The sequence below is a fragment of the Typopeltis vanoorti genome, chromosome 7, assembly GCF_054136105.1.
Source record: "Typopeltis vanoorti isolate ZY-2024b chromosome 7, IOZ_Tvanoo_1.0, whole genome shotgun sequence".
NCBI classification, from domain to species: Eukaryota; Metazoa; Arthropoda; class Arachnida; order Uropygi; family Thelyphonidae; genus Typopeltis; species Typopeltis vanoorti.
In genome coordinates, this window is record NC_143555.1 from 143,051,487 (window position 1) to 143,078,055 (window position 26,569).

At 34.7% G+C, this 26,569-nt stretch overlaps 1 protein-coding gene across 1 annotated transcript in view; it reads left to right on the top strand.

Annotated features, from left to right (window-relative positions):
* The first annotated feature begins 2,036 nt into the window (after positions 1–2,036).
* LOC150105146 (multidrug resistance-associated protein 1-like) overlaps positions 2,037–26,569 on the top strand; it is a 475,014-nt gene continuing 450,481 nt past the window's right edge. Inside the window, exons 1-2 of the mRNA XM_090396181.1 lie at positions 2,037–2,241; positions 22,061–22,113. Coding sequence (XP_090252307.1) covers positions 2,187–2,241; positions 22,061–22,113 — 108 coding nt within the window. The 5' untranslated portion in view covers positions 2,037–2,186. The remainder of the gene's footprint in view (positions 2,242–22,060; positions 22,114–26,569) is intronic.

Below are 26,569 nucleotides of genomic sequence, written 5' to 3' on the forward strand. Positions count from 1 at the left end.
CTTCAAGATGAATGGACTCTTCTTGGCAATCTGCCAGCGATGGCTCTCGTGGTGGGACAGTAATGCCTTTTATTCCCTATTTTTATTCCCTATTCCCTATTTAAAGGTCTCACCTACTCCCTGTAAGGGAGTAGGTGAGACCTTTAAATCCTTATCTAGCTTTTGGATACCGAATGGGCAGTTCAATCTCCATCGGTAGCCAATCAGAGATAACTGGCCCATGCCTATCACTAATTATAGGCGGCCACCGATGAAGAGACGGCAAACAAGTGCTGCCATCTCTTGATACCTAACCCTAACAGGATATGTTACTGTCTGAAATAATATGGGTTCGATGGTCGCTTTTCTTGAGTTTACGGGATGAAAAACCCTAGTTTCCTGGAAGTAAAACTCGCTTGCCCGTGCCAGAGATCGACTAACTACGGAATTACTGAAAAGGCTTAGAAAAAATCCTCTAGTCGGCATCTAGACTTGAGACATAAGTCTATCTTCAGGCTGCGAGTGTCACTTCCACTGAGCTACACAGGCCTGCTAACATAATAATAATAATAATAATAATAATAATAATAATAATAATAATAATAATAATAATAATAATAATAATAATAATACCCAGTGATAACAACATCACCAACAAAGAACTGAAAAAAATTACTAAATATCGAGATCTGGCAATCGAAGTTGGCCGATTGTGGCTTAAACACACTAAAGTCATCCCAATAGTTATCGGTGCATTCGGTGCAACTTCAAAGAAGCTATCCAACTATTTACAGCAATTAAACATCAACGAAGTGACCCCACATGATCTACAAAAAACAGCATTACTTGGAACAGTCCATATTTTACTACGCTACCTGACGGACTATTCTTAGATTCTTGGGTAGAATCTGAATTGTTCTGTATCACCAGTTCAAATTTTTGTTTATATGATATCTTGTTTTGACTGTGTATCAATTATGTGAATAAAATAATAATGTATACTTATACTAAGAACCGAATACACGTCAGTTTATTCAACAGAATTTTTTAATACTTTCGCCTCAGATATAGAAACAGGTTTTCGAAATATAATGTAAGCTGTTTTTCCGGACAAATGATTACTTACGTATTAAACTAAATATGGCGCCTGGTACCACAACACACACCTGTCTATTTCACTTCACAAGAGTTAAGTGGGTAAAGGCTCTAAACTAGCCAATACATGTATGCTACGTTATCTTAATTGCATCTATATTTGATATATTATGAATAGGGGGGGGGTGGAATGAATTCCGTATTCCTATATTTAAGTACACTAAAAATTTAGACTACACTGTGTTGCAAACATTGTACGAACACCCCAGTTTTTCTGACTACACAGCACATTAATATTATTCTACACAGCACATGCGGCACAAGATATAAAGGCAAGGAGGGATGGATGCCTTTACATCTGGTTATTATATCTTTATATCTATCCTTAACTTGAGCATCTGAATCAAATTGCCAAACGCTTTAACTTATCAGTGTAATAAAACACCTAACTCACGTAAAATGTTAATAACGCAGAATTTATTGCAACTATTTCGTTTTATGTGTCTTAAAACATCTTTGTATACAAGAAGAAGGGGAAAAAAAAGAAAGAAGAAATATAAATATAACAGAATATAAAAATCGTTCAGTAATATTGGAAATTTCTTTTGTAGTTGTGTGTATGCCAGGTTTAAAACTATAACATTATTGAGACCCCCTCCTCAACGATACAGATGAAAATTTTCCAAATTTTGTGAATAGTCAAACCATCTCCCCTCCCTGGGTTTTATAAACTTCTCAGATGATATCAAAATAAACAAGTAATTTTCATCTTAAAGAGGAAAGAGATGATATGCAGTTGATTGATATGCAATTCGCAGATAACGTTCGTTCAAAGATGCCGGCGAATTTTTATTTACAAGTTCATTTCCAGCTCGCAGCATGTTTATATGAAGAGAGATGGCACTGCCGAGTCAGTCGCTTGAGCAACACTAGTGGGTACTGCTTTTGAAGGTGGTTCGGCACTTTAACTTTGAAGTTAAAGCGTTTTGATTAGCTTCAGTTTGACAAGAAGTTTTGTATTAGATTTACACACTTCACAGAATATTGAAAATAGGAAACATCTTTGTCTAAGTTCTACTTTAAATGATCTGGTTCTGTTCTTGCTTCTTTTTATGCTTATTACTGTTTTCTTACTTACACTGTTAAAGTGCTTTGATAAATTTATAGGTAAGTGGCTCTTTAGTATATTATAGAGTTTTTATATTTGTCAATATTGTCACATTTCTATAATTTATGAATGTATTTACAAGTCGAATTCCTTTTCTTTTATCAGTTAGTATTTTGAGGGTGAATATCACTAATGCAGCAGCTTCGTTTTCTAAATCCATTTTATTCTTCATTTATAACTTTTTTTCAAGAATAGGGCTGATTCTGTTCAATTTTGCGTGCATTTTATAGCCTGTTTAAACTTATTCCTGTATAATTTTCGCAGACATTCATAATGCTTTAAATGGTATTTAATAGAAAAATGGTATTTTTCTATTATTTTAATCCGCATTATTTTCTATTCTTTTGTCTTATTATTTACAGTATTAGTGAACTGTTTCTGAAAAAAAATATCTAAATAAAATAAGTGGTTGCCGATGACATCATAGCTGATAACAACGCTAATCGTTTATGATGATTATAACGCAGTTATCTCTATTATCAGAGAATGTTTGATATCAGACCGAGGAAAAATACATGAGTGAAAATGATAGCGCAGAACCAATTTTCGCTTGCTGTTAAAATTCAACAAGATGTAAGACCAAATCTAACATACCGACACTTGAGGCCAAAACGAGAATGTGGTAAGAGAGGTGCGTATTTTCGTTTGGTGTTCTAGCGCACATGTAGATGTTTGTAGCATTTCCGACTTTTTAGTTTAACTTCCTGTAAAGTAATAAATACAGGAAATCATAAAATGCTTCGTTTCGTAATCGCATTCCCAGGTAGCAACACCATTCCTTATCATTGCAATTGTAACTTTAGATATAATTTTCTTCTGCTTAATTTTGCTATTAAAATTATTCTATTCAAACACCAAAATTGAAGTGACTCGATTATATTTAATAAAAATCCTATTATCAAATTTCATTAAATTCCAGCCGGTGAGAAGGAAACTAATAATTTCAGATCGTTTTGGTTATAAGAAGGGGCTAATTATAACACAAGAAATAATAATAATAATTTTTATTATTTTTTTTAAACAAATGAATTTTATTCATTGTTTGTATACCGACTTGTGAGGAGTTTCGATATTTATTTATGATAATTCTACACAGTTTAGAAATCATTATATTTATTTTATCTTATATAATATAATTCTACCTTATATAATTAATAATAATTATATAATAATAATAATTTTTTTTAAAAGTCCATCTTTTTTTTATTATTAAATTTATGATTACATGTTCTGATTACATATTTACAACACATAATATTACATATTTACTACAGGTTTAATTTTTTATTTATTTATTTTTTTTTGTAACAATGAAATTCGTACAGATTTTTCTTTTTCTTTTTTTCTGTATAATGTATTAATTTCTTTCTTTGGGAGGCATTTCTGTGTATAATAATATACAGAAATGCATCATTATTATATTATTATAACATTATTATATTTATATTATTACATTATATAATAATTTTTTTATTGTTCTTTCAAATATTTACATATGTACAATGATCATATATTCAGTATATTATTTTACAAGGTTCAGCACTTTGTGTTACATATAATGAGATTTAAATAGTAATGATGATAACAGTTTTTTTTTTTTTAAATATAACAGTCATAATAATAATTTACAATTATATTGTTCAGGGTTACATAAGTTGTATAATATTACATGTTGTGGTTTACTATTTTTTTTTTTTTTCAAGTTTGAAAAGGTGTGATTATACAACAGTATTTACACATATGCAATCTAAATATCATGTTTCCTTATTCTCACAAACATACGGTGTAAACTCATGATTTACTTTTAAAAGAATTTTTTTACATTACATACATTTGTTACAGTTATTATATACATTACATACATTTGTTACAATTGTTATATACATTACATACATTTGTTTACATATGATACATTACATACATTTGTTTACATATGATACATTACATACATTTGTTTACATCTGATACATTACATACATTTGTTTACATCTGATACATTACATACATTTGTTTACATCTGATACATTACATACATTTGTTTACATATGATACATTACATACATTTGTTTACATGTGATATTTACATTACCTACATTGGTTTACATGTGATATTTACATTACCTACATTGGTTTACATGTGATATTTACATTACCTACATTGGTTTACATATAATACATACATTACATACATTGGTTTTCATGTGATACGTACATTACATACATTGGTTTTCATGTGATACGTACATTAGATGCATTTGGTTACATATGATACATCTTGGATGAGAACTAATTTCTTTGCTTTCATCCTCGAAGCTTATATATAAGCTTATCTGAGGATGACACCAGTTGGTTATTATGTATTGGTTTTTTTTTTTGTGTTGGGAAGCTACGAAATCTATGATTGAGAAATGCGCGCGCGCACGCACACACACACACACACACACACACACACACACACACACACACACACACACACACACACACACACACACACACACACACACACACACACACACACACACACACACACACACACACAATAACTTGGAATGTATTGATGCGTCGCTGAACTGGAAGCCTGAGCGAATATATTGTGTTTCATTAAGTTTATATGGTATTTTGGGTGCGTGTTTCTTGTTCGTAGTATGTCCTGAGAGCTAGTTTCAGGGTTTGTAAGGTTTCTGTATTCAAAAGGTAATTTGTTTATCAAGTCTGGGATGTAGAAGTTTCGCGTGGCCTTTCCGTAGTGATTATTGTATTTATATGTGATATAATTAATAGTCTGAGGTCTTGTTATACGGTATGTATTTCTAACTGTCCTGTAGTTGGCATCGAAATAATGTTTTAGCAAGGCTGCATAGTGACATAAATGTTTTGCTGTCAGTATTTTGTGTTCTAACATTGCAATGTTTATAAGGTCGTGATTTTCTCTTTGTTCCCAAAAGATCAGTTTTGTCATTTTGTACTGTAGCGACATTAATCTATTTAATTTGTAGGGTGAATTCATCGAAAAAGCAATTTGGTGAATTGCTTTTTCGATGAATTGTTGTTCGATGAATTGCCTTTCGGTAAACTGTTTTTCGATGAACTCTCCGGATACCGCACAGAAAGCATACGTTGTTATAGCGTATCTTAGTATATTTTGGCATAGTGCTTTGTATATTAGTGTTTTTAGGCGTATGGGAACTATATCTTTTAATCTGTAGAGTTTGCCGGTTTATGTGGCTATTCCAGTTCATATCTGCATCGAAGTAAATTCCAAGGTATCGTATTGTTTCAACCTCAGTGATTGTAGTGGTTTTGCTGTTCTGTGTGTTTTTTATGTTGGAAAGTGGATGTTGGATGGTTATATATTTGTTATCAACTGGTCGAGTCAGTGGATTTCTGAATATCATTAATTTTGTCTTTTCTGAGTTTAGGTGTATGGAGTTTTTCGTGAGCCAGTGTATGATCAGATTTATATCATGTTGCATATTTGTTTGGGCTATGCTTGCGTTATTATGGATGGATATTATTGCTGTATCGTCTGCGTATTGGAATATCTTACCTTTGAGTGGTAACTGATTAATATCGTGCGTGTAAATGTTGAATAGAGTTGGGGAGAGTATAGCTCCCTGTGGCACTCCACAGGTTACTGGTAGCTCTGCTTCGGTTTGATCCGATACGTGTGATATGTTTTCTATTTTGAAGGTAGTTTGTAAACCACCTATGAAGAGGCCCGTCTATTCCAACATGCCTCAGCTTTTCTAACAAGGTTTGATGTGTAAGTGTATCGAATGCTTTAGTTAGATCTATAAAGACTACCATGGCAATTTTGTTTTTGTCTAAGGCGGTATTAATTACGTCTGTAAAGTCTTCCAAGAGAGATGTTGTTCCCTTATTTTTCTGAAAACCATATTGTGTTTTGGGGATAATATGAAAGATCTCAGCGTATGCTGTGAGTTTCTTCAGTATGATCCGCTCCATAATTTGATTGATAATTGGTAATGTTGCTATGGGTCTGTAATTGCTGATTAAATTTCTTTTTCCTTGTTTGTATATGGGTGTGATTATGGCGGTCTTTAGCATACTTGGTATCTGTCCTGTTTTAATTTTATTTATTAGTTTTAGTAGGAAAGGACTTAAACTAGTTGCATGTTGCTTTATATCTTTAGGTCTGATACCATCTATTCCTGGGCCTTTGTTTGGTTTGATATGATGTATTGCTGAGAATAATAATAATAATAATAATAATAATAATAATAATAATAATAATAATGATGATGACTCGTTAACCAGCATTAATCTGAGATAAAGACTAGCCACTGAGTCTTCAAAACCTTAGTCTGAAAATCAATATGATACAGCATATACATATTAACTCCTACAACTACTAATAATAAACATCCCTCTAGAACACAATTTTTACATGCAGTATTCAGTTTAAAATTAAAATTTTTAATAAAAAAAAATAAGCAAATCCACTTACGCCTTTTACTTAAAAACAAAAAACTATGTGATCTCTTTAGCTTTTAGAAATCGTAGGCAGCTGGTCATGATCCTCATCCCTCACCGATAGGCGAGTTCATAGCTTCCCATGATTTTGTACACATCTGGGAATGAGTAACCCAGACAATTGCTGAAATCTCATATTCATAAAACCTGACTGATATTTGAAATTGCGTGAATTTTACGATCCAATTTTCTGAGTTGTAGAGTAAAAATTCCAGTTTGGCACAGGCAAGTATTGTACATGTACATGTACAATACTTGCCTGTGCCAAAGATCGACAACTCGAGAAGAGTTTATTGATCTAGAAAAAAAAAAAAAAAAATTCCGCATACTCGGCGACTAGAATTAATCCTACAGTGGTCATTCTTAGAGCCTGTGCAGCTCAGTGGAAGTGTCGTTTGCATTCCACAGCACTTGATCGCCAGAAGGAAGACCTAGGTTGAAATCTAGTCACCGACTACAGGAACATTTTCTAAGCCTTTCTTTGACCGGTTCCGAAAATAACCGATCTCTGGCACAGGCAAGCGGGTTTTTTCTCCCGGAAACTCAAGAAAACCGCCCATAGAACCAACACTATCTCAGATAATAAATATATAGTGTTAGGATTAGGGACCACGAGATGACAGCACTTGTCAGCGTCCTCTCTTCACCGGATGCTGGATATTGTTAGTGATAGTCTTGGGCAGGCTACCCCTAATTGGCTTCCTGTTGAGATTGAACTGCCCTCCTCAGTTTCAATAAAAGTTAGATAGTGCTAAAACGGCCTCGCCTACTACCTGTAAGGGAATTAAAGTCATTAACTTTTTTTTTTTTTTTTTTTTGTTAATGGTCTTCTAATGCCTTGAGAGTTATATTTTTGGTTGTCGATATTACTACTGTTTGCGCGATTACTATCATTATGTCTCTGAAAATTATTTCTGTATTCGAAGAATAACGCTTTAAAATTTAAAATTAAATTAACATTTACATTTAATTTTAAATTAATTTAAAATTATTGCCCTAGAATGCGATTCTAGTAAAATATAACATCCCCATGATGACTTGTTCATTTATGGGGGATGTTGTTATATTTTCTCATTGAACTTGTTCATTTTTTTAACAATTTTATAGACCTCATTCAAATTTTCGCTTATTTCTCTTTTCTCCGAGGTTTGAAATCTACAAAATCGTACTGCTCGTTTGCACTCCTGGCTATTGAAACGCACTTTTACTCCTTTTATCCTCTCCCCCCCCCCTCTGCTCTGCTGTTTATAAATTTAGGCATTACACTTTTAATTCCTTCATCCCTACTGATGTTGAGCTCAAGCTCTCAATGAATTAAGGCTCCATGGAAAAGATTAGGCAGACAAGCCTAATCTTTTCCATGCCATCGTTTATAGTCATAATTCGTATGTATTGTCTGAAATAGTGTGAATTCTATGCTCGACGATTTTGAGCTATGGGGTTTAAAACCCAAATTTCTGGGAGGAAGGAAGTATGTTTGCTTCCGATCATTCAGTAATTTGCTTTCCGAATTATTCACAGATCGAATAATTCAGAAACCAACCGAAGAAAGACCAGAAAAAAGTGCTAATAGTCGGCGCCTACAATCGTAACTATGATGGTCTTTCTTGTGTTAGTTTAGAGTTATGATAGCAAATTCCATTACCACTAGCATAAAAGACATAAGTTAGGAAAAGGAGCTTTGCTTGCTTCCTTTGGGAATAGTGTATTTATTATTATTATTTACCTTTTTAATTTCATTATCAATTACTGTATTATTACTTTTAATTTTTATCAATTATCATTGATAAAAATTAAGAATATCAGGGAACCCAGAAGTAGCCTTTATGGCTCAGTTGGTGTCAATGAACCTCTTTGGTGGGAAAAACATGGATTCGAATTTCGTCTAGGAAGAAAATAGGCTTTATCAAGGCTTTTCAGTTGAAGATGAGGTAGCTGGTCTCATATACAGATGGAAGTGTTTCTTCTCTGAAACTGATTTTTATCATTCTGAAACCAGGCAAATTTGCCAGGAGAACACACACACACACACACACACACGTACTTTTATATGAAAATTAAAAATATATGGCTTTATGCCATATGCTAAAATTATGGTTATGAATGCCAATTTTCACATGTATTTTAAAAGTTTGTAAGTACCACTGATGTTTATTATTAAATGACCAGATGTTGATCTTTGTGTACCCCCCCCCCCCCACACACACTATTTACTGTAATGGAAGCGTAACCATTTACTACTTCTGCTGCTGCCTGCCTTCTCTTTCTTAAACTGACTTTCTAATCATTGCAGTACAGTTTTGACTTTATTGAAATCCAAATATATGCTGACAGAAGTATTTACTGCATGTAACGCCTAATTACCAGTATCACAGCAACTAACGAGGTTTGATAAAACAAAACAGTGCTGGGATTTGATAAGAATTATATTGGTATCTACATGTCCGTACAGGCGTCTCTTAATAAACTTCATTGCTTTCCATTTCACATGTTAAACGTATAGGGGGTTCAGTTTCCATTACTTTTAATCCTCTTTTAGAGATTGAAATAATGTTTGCTCTCTTCCAGTACACTGAAACTTTCCAAAAATACAAGGAAGTCCTTCTTATTAAAGTTAACAGTTTAACTATTACTTTCTTTATTGATATAACATGATAGGGTACGTGCGTTATACTTTTCTAGAACAAGCATCTTAGTTTAAACGTCTATATTCAGGGAACTTCTTTCTTCTTTGTTGCTGCCCTGTTGTTCTTTTTTTGATGCCATTTTATGGTACTACTATAATGCATCTTTCAGACAAATATCAGGAAATATACCAAATACAATAAAATGCAGTAATATAATATAAAACTAAGTATTCTAAGAATAAATAAATAAAACAGTTGCAAATCACCAATTTTACGAGTGTTAAATAAACCGGTCATTGAGTACTCTGCTTGGAAGGAAGTCAACAGATACCATAGCCAGAGGAATAAACAGCCAGGGTGCCACTTAATAAGATGTAGAACCTCCTTTAGCTGTAATGGCTGCAGCAATCCTACGAGGCATATTTTCCACAAGCGTATGGTAGTGGTCAAAGGGATTTTTGGACATTCTTCCTGCAAGCATGTAATCAGATCCTGGTGTGGATCCTAGTGTTGGAGTGGACTTTCTTTGATCTCACCGGACCATCCAGTTTATCCCATAGATGTTCAGTTTGGTTGCAGGATCTGTGCAGGCCAGTCAAGTGTGGCGACGTTGATGTTAATAAACAGTACTGTTACAGCAGCAGCAACACGGCTCATTGTCTTGCTGAAAGAGACAATGGCCAGTTTCTTAGAAACGCCACAAATTAGGAAGCATTGTGTTGTCCAGAATGTTCAGATACCTCTTGGAATTTAAAATCTTCGTGGCAAAAAACCGGACTATATCGTCATACCGCTGCCTCCGAATTGCATAGTAGTTTTTTGTCTTAATATCACTCTAGCATAGAGGTTTTGAACCTATAACACAACAGTGCTCTCTCTCTCTGTGTGTGTGTGTGAGCAAGAAGGAATCCGTTAATGTGTTTTTGAAGATCTGTGGTTATATTCATAAGAAGGTAATGTATTTGGACGATTAGAGGTTGCTGGAATATTGGAAGAGATTAAGAAATTAGTTCGATATCTTTGGACCTGAACTATGAACATTAATTAGCGGCGCTGTTTTTCTTACACGATTAAAAGAAAACGTAGCAACTATGATAAACTATGATGGCCATTTCGATGGAATAGCACCGGTGAAAATACCTGTAAAAAAGTCGTTACATAAACAGAGCGTCTATGAAAAAGCAATTGAAAGGATTTTTTAAACGGCATTATATTAAGCGTTTTGCTCTTTTCTGGATACAGTCCAACATTTTATGCAAAAAGATGCTGGTTTATAACTAGCAACAATATATAGTTTCCGGATTTTGCACTAGAAGATAGCGTCAGTTGTCAGCAAAACTGCCGCTATCCTGGAATTTCAATAGAAATACTGGGATTTCTATTGAAATTCCAGGAGGATACATAATAGTGGTTTATGGAGGAGCTGAGTCCAGGAGAAGGAAAGTGACCAGCGATGTATCATAGGATTCAATACATAGTCCTCTGTTGTTTAATGTGTATGTCAATGATATCGGAAATTACTTCACAAGAAATATTCAGTGTTTTTTTTGACAATGCTAAACTGGGAATAGCAATGGTAAATGAAGGTTATCGGAGATCCTGTAGGAAGACTTAAACAGACTACCACTGTGGGCAAAAAGTAAATGGGTGTAATGTGGCAAGCAACGTGATGGGCTTTGGGAAGAAATCTCAATCTGTGTATTATATGGATGGGACTGAACGGCCAGAAACTGATGATGTGACTGGGAACAGGCAGTTAAAGTTTAGAGGATATATGGCGAAGGTAACCAAAACCAGATTAAATTACGTGGTTGTTGAAGAACACACTAACAAGCAGGGATAAGGAGGTTATTGGTCCCCTATATAAAGCAATAATAAGGCTACACCTGGACTATTGCACACAGACTAGGGTTTCCGGATTCCATGGGGATGAAGTGCAGAGGATCCAGATGCAAGTGGCAAAGAATGTGGCAGGTCTATGAAATGTTTTATATGAGAATAGATTGAAAAATAATAAATTAAAAGATAGAAGCATTTTAGTTATTAAACTGGTTTTATAGGATTGGCACTGCACTTTTCTCAGTACATGAAAACAAGGAAGAGAACAAGGGATCACCAGTGGGTGTTGAATAACAGTGTGCTTAGCAAGTATGTTAGGACTACACTTTTTGCTTGGAGAGTAACGAATGGGTTGGAGAGGTGGTTATTTGTGCTTCATCAGTGAAAACGCTTAAGAAGAGTATGATAGGCATTGTGCGAATGATGGCTAGTGCGTGAATAATGGATTTCCCAATGAGTCTTCTGATTCCATGGAGATACCTGTATAAGAATCACTACCTCCTTTTTGTTTCCCTATAAGGAGTAGTCAAGGCCGTTTTAGCGCTGTCTAACTTTTGAAGACTGAGTGAGCAGTTCTATCTCCATTGGTAGCCAATCAGAGATAGTCGGCCCAAGGCTTTCACTAATTAATCGGTAAGCAGTGAAGAAAGTGGCTAGCAAGTGCTTCCATTTCGTAGTCTGACATATTGTGTTAGTTTCCTAACTCTAACACAATATTTTTAATGTCTGAAAATAGTGTGGGTTCGACGGCCGATTTTCTTGAGTTTACGTGACAAAAAACCAGAGTTTCTGAGGGAGAAAACCCGCTTACCCGTGCCAGAGATAAACTATCTCAGGAACTGTTAAAAAAAAAAAAGGGCTTAGAAAATGTTCCTCTAGTCAGCGACTAGATATGAACCCGAAATCTTTCCTCGTGTGGTCAAGTGTCGTCGAGTGCAAACACCACTACTACTGAGCTACACTACTGGCTCTACCTGTTATAATAATAATAATAATAATAATAATAATAATAATAATAATAATAATAATAATAATAATAATAATAATAATAATAATAATAATAATACGCAGAAAACATATGCATCGAAATTAAAAACATCAAACAAGAAAACTCCCTGATATTAAACGCAATATACAGACCACCCAACTTAAGCACCACAAAATTCCTAGAAGAACTAAACAGATGGCTTTCAGCCACGAAAGTAGGCACCTCAAAATACTTGATAATAATAGGAGACATTAATATAAACATTAGGAACATAAATAACAATACCTAGACCTATTATCGGCATATAACATAACCCCATCCATACAGTCGTATACACGAGAAGAGATAGTCGGAAACACAACAACTTCAACCTGCATTGATCATATAATATAAGGGCCCCTCCAAACAGCCACACAGCAGCCGTCATAACATGCAAACTAGCAAACTTTCACAGCATTGCAGTTACACACTGAACCAGAACCCATAAAAATCACTGAGACTACAAAACAGTATCATAGCATTGTAAACGAAGCAATAGTGAACGATGAAATCAGAAAAACAGACTGGATGCAGATAGCATCTTTAGACTCTGCTGAAGCTGTATATAATAATCTTAAACTTGCATTTAACAAAATATACAACAAAGCATTAACAAAAATAAAAATACGCCCCCAAACGAAACAAAATCCATGGATAACAGACAACATACTAACAGACATACAAAGAAAAGATGCCCTATGGAAACAACTTAAGAAGTCACCGAACAATATCGCTTTAAAAGCTGAATACAAAAGAAAACGGAATCTCCTAACAACCCAGATTCGAACGGCAAAAAGAAACTATTACAGCAACAAATTAACAACAGCACAGAATGACATAAAGGAAACCTGGCACCTGATTAATGAAATGCTGGACAATATACACAGAACCACTGCCACAGAAACAATAAAACACAGCTTTGCCTGCGACCCCAAATCCCTTAAACAGTTGGCAAACAACTTTAATCAGCACTTCGTGAACTCTGTCCAAAAGCTACAAGAAACAACCTTTCCTCACACATACGAACATTCTCCACTAGGTCCACGAGCAACCCAGTCGATGTGGTTCCCCACAGTAACAAAAGAAGAACTATCACTGGCAATTCAACAAATTAATCCTAACAAAGGACCGAGGATAGACGGAATCAGACCAAAAGACATCAAGAAACACTCAACCGACCTACTTCCAGTTATACAAAAACTGTTAAATAAAATCTTCGAAACAGGACACATACCTGAAACACTGAAGACTGCATTAATCACACCCATACACAAACAGGGAAAAAGAAACATAATAAGTAATTACAGACCTATCGCCACGCTGCCTGTAATCAACCAAATCATGGAGCGCATTGTACATCAGAAACTCTCCACATACGTTGAAAAATTTCAAATCATACCCAAAACACAATATGGCTTTCAAAAAAATAAAGGAACAGCAACACTCCTGGAAGATTTCACAGATCTAATAAACGCTGCATCGGATAAAAACAGAATAACATTAGTGGTATTCATTGACCTAACAAAAGCATTTGACACACTAACACATAAAACCTTGTTAACGAAACTTACCCATATCGGAATTGGAGGTCGTCTACTCCAGTGGTTTAAAGCATACACGAAAAACAGAAAGCACATCACACGTATAGGATCAGCACACAGCAAAGAGGTACATGTAACCTGTGGAGTACCGCAAGGAGCTGTCCTATCTCCCATTCTATTTAACATATACACACACGACATAAGCCAACTCCCCCTAAAAAGTCAAATCTTCCAGTATGCAGACGACACTGCCATAGTATCCATTCACAACACTGCAAAAATCGCTTACAAAAATATGCAACACGACATCAATCAAATCACTAACTGGTTAACCGAAAACGGCATATATACTGTATAAACCCTGGAAAAACAAAGCTAATGATATTCAAAAACCCCCAAACCCTGCCCATAGAAACTAAATATCTCACTATCAAACATTCATCCTCCTATACACAAAGTGCAGAACCTAAAATCACAACCATCACACAGGTGAAAACAACACGCTACCTTGGACTTCACTTCGATGCAGATCAAAGTTGGAATAGCCATACAAACTACCTACATACCAAGCTTAGGATAATAGCAAGCAAACTATACAGATTAAAAGACATTGCCCCAACCCACATAAAAATACTAATCTATAAAGCATTATGTGAAAACATTTTAAGATATGCAATCACATCATATGCATTCTGCACAGACTACAGACTTAGCAGGCTACAATGGTTGCAAGATAAAATGATAAAACTGATATTCTGGGAACAACCCACTCTTATGCAGGAAGCATGGACAAAACACAAAATATTTAAGGTGAAACACTTATGCCACTACACAGTCATGTTAAAACACTACTACAGCCCAACATATAGAGTAACCAGAACAACATTTCAAATAACAAGAGTCAGCAAGTCAACAAACTACATAACATATAAGTACAACAATCAGCACGGCAAAGCCACCCGAAACTTCTACATATCTGACATGATAAACAAACTGCCGTTCGACAACAGAAACCTAGGAACATACAGAGAGCTGAAACAGGCACTATGTAAATATTATAGCGAGAATGAAAATTAGAGCAATTCCTGTTTCTCTCTCCCCCACCACACACACACACACACACACACACACACACACACACAAACCTATGACAACCCCCCCCACCTCTCAAAAACTATCACTACAAGAACACAAAGAAACAAACACACCATGTCTAAATCCAACCCTATTTGCACAAAAAAAAAAAAAGTTAAACTGTAATAGCAGTCGAAGTCTTTCAAGCACGTACCAACAAACAGTAAAATCAACACCTGGCTTGTGACCAGTATAGGAACACAACCATGAAACCACCACCCTCTGTCATCTATTATTTTCCTCAGATAAACTCTGCTAAGCTTCGAGGAAGAAAATTACTAACTTGCAAGTATCTGTTATACACACTTGTAATGCGTTATAAATATTATATACATATAATTACTACAGCAACTATGTATGCAATTCATCTGAGACATATAAAAAAAAAAAAAAAAGAAAAAAAAATTCTGTATAATCCTTATTGTAAATACTGTAAATATTATTATTGTATGTAACTTATACTGAGACATAATGAAATGTAAAAAAAAAAAATTATCATTATTGAATTGTGTGTGTATGCTGCATTACTGCATTGTATCATGAATTGAGTGCACATTGGTGCCAATCCATATTTAGCTAGTTTAAAAAAATGTACATTCATATTTATAAAATGTACTCTGCATTTTGTATATCGAATTTTCGTACTGTACAGAAAAGATAATATGTTTTTCATTGTGTGTGTGTGCAGATACTCTGTGTGATAGTAAACCTTATCATTTTCATTGTAAAAACAAATAAGTCGTTTATAAAAAAAAAAAAAAAAAAAAAATTATTATTATTATTATTATTATATTCTAAATTCAAAACTTCTGTATAAATCTTATTGTAAATATTAATATTGTATGTAATTTATACTGAGACATAATAAAATGTTTAAAAAAAAATTAATTATTCTAATTATTATTATTATTATTATTATTCCTGATACCTCCAAGGAGTCCGAAGACTCATCGTGGGAGGACATCTACAATTCTCTCTACACCTAACCTCTACTACGAATCATCTCCATCAACGCCATCTACCGCCCACTTCCAACACCACCACAACTAGTAATTTTTGTCTGTAAATTGCGTGTGTTCTGATGGGCCGATTTGTATGTATGCGGGATGAAAAACCCGAGTTTCCGGGAGAAAAAACCCTGCTACCTCCATATGAGATCGGCTAACTCACCTTCGATTGAAATCGACCAGATAAAGATTCCTCCCGTCGCGACGAGAATCGAACTTAGGCCTATTCCAATCGAAGGGCGCAATGTACCGTCGTTCTTCCAATTGCGCTACGGAGGCGCTTAAAAAGGGACAACGGAGCCATCCATATTTTTCTTTAAAAATGGATCATAATTCAAATAGAATTAATGACCATCAAAGTAAGACGAAGAACAACAAAGACGAAACGGAGATGAGAGGGATATTACTATATCCCTCTCATCTGATATTACTATAATTGTTGTAACTAAATGAAAGCAATATTCAGCAAACTTTGGTATCATAGTGTTATATTTTTGTTTTTTATTTCTGTCTAATTTGTTTGGAAGGGAATACAGTACTATAGCGATAAAAATATTATTATTAGAAAAAAAAATTATTATTATTATTATAAAAAAAAAAAAACATTTATAGTCTTGACCAGCTATCTCTGATTGGCTAAGGGTGTAGAACGGATGCACACTAGTCTTAAAATATTAGATAATGCTAAATGGCATTTATTAAGAAGAATAAAATGCGTTTGCTGGTTTATTAATTTTTTTCCCTTTACATGTATCTTTCATTCTTTCAACTTCGTATCACATACTCCAGAAAACAATATCTTGATACTATCATCAACTGCCTCAAAAATATTATTAATCACTTTAGAGGGCTCCTTAGTGAGTAATCAATCCAGCTTCGTCCTAATCATGCGTGTTTTATATATCAGTACAAAAAATCGTTAAAAAAAATCAGCTAACGCTTTTTTATTCCCGTATAGAGAGTAGGCAAGGCCGTTTAACCCTATCTAACTTTTGGAGACTGAGTGGGCAGTTCAATCTCCACTGGTACCCGATCAGAGATAGCTTGCCCAAGGCTATCACTAAAGTGGCACGCAGTCAAGAGAGACAGCTCAACAAGTGCGGTCATCTCGTGGTCTCTAACACTCCTATTTAATGTCTGAAATAATGTGGGTCCTATGGTCGATTTTCTTCAGTTTACGGGACGAAAAACCCGAGTTTCCAGGAGAAAAAATCCGCTTGCCCGTGCCAGAGATCGACTAACTCGGGAACCGGTCGAAAAAAGGCTTGTAGACTCTAACCCAAGCAGAACATATTTATTGTCAGAAGGAGTGTGGGTTTTAAGGTCGATTTTCTTGAGTTGACGGGACAAAACACCCAAGTTTCTGGATGAAAAATCTACCTTGCTAGGCAGTACCGTCTTAACAGTATTCTAGGCTCTTGGTCAAAGTGATGCATTGGGGCCCCCTGCCCAACTACCTACGAAAATAAAAATGTAAATGGTCAATAAAATTAAGCATGGGGCCTCTGGGCGATTGTCCAGCATGCCCATGCTTTAAGACTCCCCCTGTTGCTAGGTATAGACTAACTTGGGTATTGAAGAAGGTAGTAGAAAAAGTTTCTCTAATCAGCATCTAGAATCGAACTGAGAACTGCTTTCTTCTGACTGTCTAGTACTATGGATACAAACGTCTATTCCACAGGGCTACATAGGATGAAATATGTATTTTTTTAAATTTTTTAATTAATTTATTTGTTATAATAAATGTATTATTATCCCTATTATACTAAGATTTACCTAAAACAACCTCTCCCAAGTTACAGGGTGCATATTTAATGCCTCTGGCTATTCATTTTATGGTCTTGCAGCCGTAAAATAATACTCCAATCTAATTATCAGTTCCAATAGGAACCGATTGTCTTGGCCTATCATAGTGCCAACGCAGAGTCACTGCATATTTGGCAGCCGCCAAAACATGGAGTGATGGTTGTGGAAGGACTATCATGACGTCATCCTCGTATTGCAGCTTTTGTGAAGTATTTATTTTGTTCTGAATTATGAGAAAAGCACAATCTAAATTTATGTGTCCTGGTTCGTCCACAGCGTGATGTGTTTATCAATATAATTGCAGTGCATACACTGGTTATGTGGATTAGAGGGTGGATCTTGGAGACATCAAAAACTGGTATATGGAGGGGCAGAATCAAGGCAAAAACAGGTGACTGGTGACCATAAAATTACATGTATGCCAAATAAATAACTTATATATATATATATATGTGTATATATATATATATATATATATATATATATATATATATATATATATATATATATATATATATATATATATATATATATATATATATATATATATATATATATATATCGTCTTATGTATCATAAGACATCATCAGACAATTTTCGAACAACAATAGGAATTGAATTAAAAACAGTAGTGTGCATGCTTAAAGTGGAATCCTCTGGATTCCAATCTAAGCATTTTGTTAAGTCTTATTCCAACCTCGAGTCGTTTTTTAAAATAAAAATAATAAATAAATCAGCTAATGCCTTTTATTCCCTTATAGGGAGTAGGCAAGGCCTTTATACCCTATCTAACTTTTGGAGACTGAGTGGGCAGTTCAATCTCCACCGGTAGCCAATCAGAGATAGCTTACCCATGTCTATCACTAATTATAGCAGCCACTGATGAAGAGGCTAGCAAACAAGTTCTGCCATCTCTTGGTATCTGACCCTAACAAGATATGTTACTGTCTGAAATAATGTGGGACTACAGTCAATTTTCTTGAGTTTACAGAACAAAAAGCCCGAGTTTTCGGGAGGAAAAACCCGCTTTCCCATGCCAGAGATCGACTAACTCGGGAATCGGTCGAAGAAAGGCTTAAAAAAGTTTCTCCAGTCGGCAACTAGACTTGAATTTAAGTCTGACTTCGAGCGACCAAGCACAGAGGATGAAAGTGCCACTTCCACTGAGCTACACAGGCCTCCTGATTCGTTTTATTGATCATTAATTCAAATTCTTGATATTTATTAATTATATTTGAAACATTTGAATAAATGCAAGAAAATAATAATTATTATTATTACGTGTCACCTCCAAGGAGTCCAAGGACTCATTGAGGGAGAGCACATGCCCTACATCTCTCCGTCTCCACCACTCAATCCACCAATTACAGCAAACCACGTCATCTACACCAATGCCATCTACTGTGTACCACCACTAGTATTTTCACAGTCAATCACAAACATCCATGCCCATGGAGGGACTCGAACCTGCAGCCTTTTGGCTGGAGAGTGCCCACTCGGCTGGCATTCAATTCCCATTTAAAGTTATAAATAATTCCCATTGTAAAGTTATATGTACATCTTACACAATTCCCTGTAAACTAAATAAACTAAAGAGCAATGTATTGTAATGCTCAGTGACTTATAAATTGAATTTCCTCCTCTCACTAAATAGAGCAGAAAAGCTGTTAATTAATTTTGAATTAATTAACAGGCTTACTGTCCTCAAGCACCCAAGCATTGTTTGCAAAAGCTTCTTCATAATTTACACTTTTCTATCATTTTCACAACTGAGTTTGATAATGTTTTGTTTATACTCACATTCCCTACTTGCTTAGTTTCCACTCTCTTAGCAGAGGTACTTATCATACTCGATAACTCACTTGATCCTTTTCTACTTAACTGCAGCCCATCATTAATAAATACTTCCCTTCTTATAAAATTGAATAAATAAATAGTCCTGTGAAAATGGCATTTGCTTCCATAGACGTAGATCGCGAGGAGAAAGGCCATTAATAGTTCGATTCTAGTCAGACTAAGTGAACTTTTTTTCTAGGCTTTCTTTTAGCTGGCCTGAGTTAGTGTATTTTTTGCTCAGGTAAGAAATGTGTTTCTTGCCAGAAACTCGTATATTTAATATTGCATTGTTATCTGAAACTGTGGAAACCTGTTAGGGATCACGAGATGGCAACAGTTGTCTGCTGTACTCTCTTCCCTGGATACCTATGAAATCATTGATAGCCTTGGGCCAGCCATAATGATTGCTAAGAGCAGTGACAAACTCATCAAATTTCAAGACGTTATTTAGGAATAAAACTGGATTTAATGTTCATTATAAATTCCATTCTTGAAGCAGGTTCGTCAAATTCTAAGCAGAGATTTTTCATCTTTCATCATTTTTCTGTTGTGCCACACATAAGCAGAATATCGGACAGTTCAATACAAATAACCAAAGCTCTCTACTCTTAGTTATGACAATCTTAGTGTGTAGATAACGATAGAGAATGAATCAAGTGTTTAGATAGAGAATAAAGCAGTGTAGTATAGAAAGTGAGTTGTGTAGTATGGACTGCTTACTCGAGATGAGTCCTTGGGCAAATTAGAGGTCACGTAATAATAATAATAATCTCTTATGACTCTCAATTATATTAATTTGTTGCTCACCACGTTATTATTAGAGCCGTCGGCAGATCTGTGCTCAGTTACTGTCCTTTTCCTCGCAAAGCAAACGCGTTTTTTACGTCATATTCCCTTCATGAATATCCATTCGACTTCTGCGTTTTTGAACTATTTTTCTACTTGTATTATTTTGAACCGTTCCTATTTTTTTCTTCGATCTCCGTTTTTTTTACACTTTGTAGATGTGTAAATAGCTGCCATACTGAAAAATCCTTTTAGTTTAAGGTTTATCCACATTTAAATGTTCATTACATTCACGCAATATTTCTTTCTCATTATTTTGCGTTACGTTTTCGTTTCGTCATTGTGCACTGTTTTCTAAAGTAAGTCATAAATTAATAAATAATAAATTTTCCCAATTTATAACAATTCAAAATATCTCGATCGAGTTTTGCTAGTGTATATTTTCCTGCCTAAATTTAGCAGGAATTGCAAACAACAGTACCAACACTAGTGCTGTTATATTTGATGAAGCATTACAACGAATTAATTCTCTGTTTTACAACATACTCATGAAAAATTATTTAAAACAGATAAAATCATATAGTGATGCATGGAATGTAATGTTTCCTTTTCTATATTTTTAATTAGTCATTAAGGCACAATGGAGAGAACTCTGCAAAGCCAAAACTTTTATTTATTTATTTTTTTATTTTCAGAACGTTATAGTTAAAACAGGGCTTCCTGCTCCTTTTAGAAAATCAAAAGACTAAAGTATTTATTTATTGTTATAAATCAATAACTAGATTTTGTTTATTAATCTTTGTTGATGTTTAAAATTTAAAATACGTTAGCATACAGTTCAATCTTTCTGATCAGAAAAATTCAGTTTTTCCAATCCAATGTTTTTTTTTTTAATTTTTTTAATTTTTAGAACCCTGTTCCTGCCTATTTAGTTACAATAATCAACCGAAAATTGTTTTATTTAAAACTAGTTACTCCGAGTATCTTCTTTACGCGAATGATTACATCATCAATATTCCTTAGTTTATTTAAAAATAATATTTACATAAGTTAACAACTCCACATTTTTGTGTTGTTCCTTGGAGCAAAAGGATTTCTTTTTTTAATTTTGTTTTGCTGTTCGGCGAAGCGTATAGATTTATTATGATGATTAGTTTGGAGCAGACCAAGGTCGCTAGACCTATTGCAAACCCTTAAATGTCTTGTCAGTTCCTGTTATTAAACTTACTACGCTGTTTAAAAAAAAAAAAAAACCTTCGTGATGCTTTATTTTATTTTTATTAATTATTTTTTAAATCCCCAACGGGTTGCAACGCTTACCGGTCGTAACTATCGTGCAGGCTACCATCGATCAACTGACTGCAAACAAGGCATGTGGATGTGGTTGAAAAGGTGCTCACTGAGGTACATATCACCTGAGCGTTCACGTGGTGGGTGGATACGATGGTTTGGCATCGGTGAGATTGTGCGGTGTGTGTGTATATATATAATTAAAAAAAAAAAATCGTCTACACGTGATTTGAAGAGGAGTAGGTGATTATTTATCTATGACAAAAGGAAGATTTTTCATTGTATTTGAATCGTATATGCTTGTTGGGATCACTTTTTATTCTAATATGATTAAAAAATTTTCATATCTTCAGATTTTTGATGTAATACTTTTCGTAAGTGAACATGAAATGTGAACAACTTAATATATTGTGATATTGAACTTTTTTCAGTGAAAAAAGCGACACAGCGAAAAATGGAAGAGTTTTGTGGATCGCAGTTCTGGGTATGTTGGTTTTCATTTCTCAAGTTGCATGTTTTTATTAATCTGAAATCATGTAAAAATAAACTACACTCATTAATAAGCAGCAATGTATATTATATTAATAAGTTTTTAATTTAGAAAAAAACATCATGCTTAAAACGCTTATTAAATGTATTGAAAAATTCATTTTTTGTTATTATTACATATGGGCACCTCCATGGAGTCCGTAGATTCGTCGTGGGAGATCCATCCTGCCCTTCTTTCACATGATATATATATATATACACACACACACACATATACAAATACATACTTTTTAAAGCTGCTGTATGTAAACAACAGCGTTTTTGAACTTCACTGCAAGTGCATCCATAGAAAATGGATCAGAACTGGTCAAAAAAATAAAAAATAAATAAATAAAATAAAAAGCGGAGACCAACTACATCCTCAGAAGCGAGAGCAAACAGTTGCTATTCCATGTTTATTGTAAAAAGCTGAAATAATAGTAATTTATTCCTTTCTAAAGTTTTAGACAAGGGAATTATGTTGTTTCCTCTTGGAAGCAAATTTAGATACAGTAACTAGTAATTTATGGCAGTAAATGGTAATTCATTAGTTTTTATTGAAACATTTTTTAACTAGATATTTAAAATAACACAGACTAAATAGCTAAGGTTTAGCTATAAATGCAATTGACATTTATCAAAAAAAAAAAAAAAAGTAAATTTATAATTCATCTCCTTATAAGGGAATAAAAGGCATTAGCTGTTTTTTTTGTTTTTTATAATATATTGAACTTATAAACATTAACGAATATGTTTAGTATCAGAATGGAAACATTTCATCACATAAATGTGAAAAATAAATAATTTCATTTATGATTCCATTATTAGCAGAGCCAAATATAATAATTTATTACATTACCACCTTTCATCCAGGACTGCATAGAATGGCTACTTTATGCAGTATCGATTTATTTTATTTTTAATTTTTTATTTTTATATATTGCCAGTTGTATCCTAATCAATTATTTATACTTAATACTTAAAATAATGGTAAAAACTTTCTAGAATGACCTATGTAGCCCACAAAGTGCATGATACAGCTCCTTAAATCCATTCATGGATGATGCATTCATCACTCTCTGGTATCATATATTCCACTTGCTTCCTGCTATAAGGAAAAGGAAAAACTAGAAAATTTTCCAAAAATCTTTTCCTAATTAAAATTCATTTTTTTAATTTACGTTATGTTGTGTCTTCTATTTCTATACTACTTATGAATTAGCGATCATTGCAGATGCTCAATCGCAGGTCATATGCGATGCGTAGTGTGTATTCTTAAATCGTCTACTCAACTTGCCCCCCCCCCCCCAAGATTAAATCCTGAGTGCGCTACTGATCCTTGATGATAGTCCATATCACTCCTTAAACTCAATGTTTACACTCTCACATTCTCTTAGTATTTATTTTCACAACTTTTTGGATGTCTTGTTCTTATTTCTTTCTCTCTCTCTCTCTGCCTTATAAATCCTCCCCCCCTCCATCCCAAGTGTCCATCTTGTAAATACTTGCCAACAGCTTAAATTCTCAATCATACCATCCTCTTCATCTTCTGTCCATCAGATTTTGCAGATTACATGCCCTCTGTCTCTCCTCACAACCAGCAGACATTTGAGGCAGACATTTGTAATCCAGGTGTGGTCTAATCAGAACCTTATCTAATGAAATTACTCTTATGTAAATTGACTATTTAGGAAATGTTCATCAAGTATCTGAGAAAAAACTATTTTAATACCATCATGTTGGAGGCTTGATGGATTTTTTTACAACACTCAGAAAGGATTAAAACAGAATTTAATACTTCCTGTATTTCGTCCTAGTCACTAGAACATCTATGGGGATTACAAAAACAACTAATGTAACATAACACAAATATCAAACAATACTGACACCTTATCTCTCTCTTAGAAAACGTTTTTCTGTCTGACATCCTAGATCTCTTTTCCTTTGCCATTAACTCTGGGTATTTTTCTTGGAAGAACAAAATCTACAAGCAGATAGAGGGAACCACCATGGGTTCCCCCCCCCTCTTGCCAATTTCAGTATGGAAGATTTCGAAAAATGAGCCATAGACTCAGCCCCACTCAAACCTTCTATCTGGCTAAGATATGTAAATGATGTGTTCTCTATTTGGCCTCATGGACCAGATATGTTAGACTCCTTCCTCAGTCATCTCAATAGCCTACATCCAAGAATCCAGTTTACTATGGAAAAGGAAAAGAACAATTGTTTACCCTTCCTAGACACCTTTAGTTACACGCCTGCCTAATGATACACTTGCCTTCGCTGTATACAGAAAACCCACACACACACAGGCAGATACATTCACAAACTCTCCCACCACCACCACCACCCCTCTCAACAATATGGCATTATTAAAACTCTTACCAAGAGAGCCCACAATCTTTTTTGAATTTTTGAACCGCCCTCACTACTGAGCTTAATCACATACACAGCACTTTCCTCTCCAATGGCTACAACGATCACAGTATCAAAAAAATAATCAGTTCCTCTCCCATTTCCTGTCCTTCTCATCAACAAGATTTTAAAAATGCCATCACCATACCCTACATCTGTGGCACATCTGAAAAAATAGTCAAGATTCTAAAAAAGTACAACCTACACACAGCATATAAGCCCCACTGCAAACTTGCTGCCCTTATCCATTCTATGAAAGATCAGCTCCCTCCTCTCTCTCTGCCTGGAGTTTACAAAGTACTCTGTTCCTGTAAGCTGGCGTACTTTGGACAGACAGGCAGATCAGCATCCTCCTGGAGGAACACAAGTCTTACATCTGTTAACACAACTATGGTCATTCAGGCTTGGCTGACCATGTCTTGGACACCACCCACAGGGTATTATGGAAGAAAACCACCATGCTCCACCACAGCAAATTCAAGAAAGAGAGACTATTCTTAGAAGCAGCAGCTCTCAGAAATCAACCAAATCTTAATAAATAGGGTTGCATTAAGCTTCCGAAGATTTGGGAAACACTCATCACCAGAGGTCCCACCTTACATTCCATGCCACCTACAACCGCCCTTAGAGGGCGCTCCACCTAGACAGAACTTTAGTGTCACCCACGTGATTGGGCTTAGTATTGTTTGTTATTTGTGTATATGTTACATTAATTGTTTTTGTAATTCCCGTAGATGTCCTAGTGACTAGGACGAAATATAGGAAGTATTAAATTCTGTTTTAATTCTTTCTGAGTGTTGTAAAAAATCCATTAAGCCTCCAACATGATGTCCTCACAGCACTTAAGCCTCTACACACGTATTTTAATACCAGCTAGTTTCACTAACTTGAGATGTTGTCATCTTTGAGGTACAGGACTGATGATAGGAACGAAAGCTAACAAAACATGTTACAGACTAGTTTTTTCTCAGATACTTGATCAAGATTTCCCAAATAGTCAATTTACATAGCTTCTGTGGTCAAGAAAAAATATCATTTAATATGAAATTACTATTATTTGTGATAATATCTTTCTCAGTATTGCAGAAATCCTATAGGTCATCTTCACAGCATTTGCAGAATGTTCCCTGAACCTCAAATTTCTATATACCATCCTCCAAGACCCTTTACTTTCTCTAGGTATAGTTCCACCAAGAGAGAATGTAACTTCCCATCTGTGGAGCTCAAATTTCAAAATCTTGCATTTAACAGTGTAAATCCGTTCTTCCTATTCGTATACAAACTTTTCCAGTTTACTCAAATCCTCCTGAAGAACCATGGTGTTAATCTTCGTAGCACAGTTGGAAGCACAGCGAAACATTGCGCCCTCCTCTTGGAAAAGCCTTGAGTTTGATTCTTGTTGTGATGATGGAAATCCTTACATGGGCTTTTTCAACTGATGGTGAGTTAGCTGATCTCATACAGAGGTAGCAGGGTTTTTTCATTCTGCATGCAGACAAATCAGCCTTCAGAATACAGGCAATTTACAGACAAAAAATACTGTTGTTGGTGAATGGGCAGTGGGTGGTGTTGATGGTAGTTGTGTGTAATAGGAGAATTAAGTAGTAGTGGAGATGGTGAGATGTGTTTAGTGATGTAGAGTAGAGTATCTTTTTGTGATGAGTCCTTGGATTCCTTGGAAAATCACGTAATAATAATAATAATAATAATAATCTCATTCTTACTAATAACCCACTCCAGCTTCACTTCATTTGCCAAAAATATTATAACACTTCCAAGGAATCCGAAGCTCATTTCAGGAGACCACTCTACAATAAACAGCACTACATCATTCACCATTCACACTACATGAGCTACAATCTATATCACACAGTCTGTCTGCTCACCACAACCTGGTATTTTTGTCTGTTAATTGCATTTCTCTGGCCGAATTGTGTTACAAGTATTTTTTTCCTCTTGAATTGAACCTGAGTTTCCATATGAAACTCACGCATTTG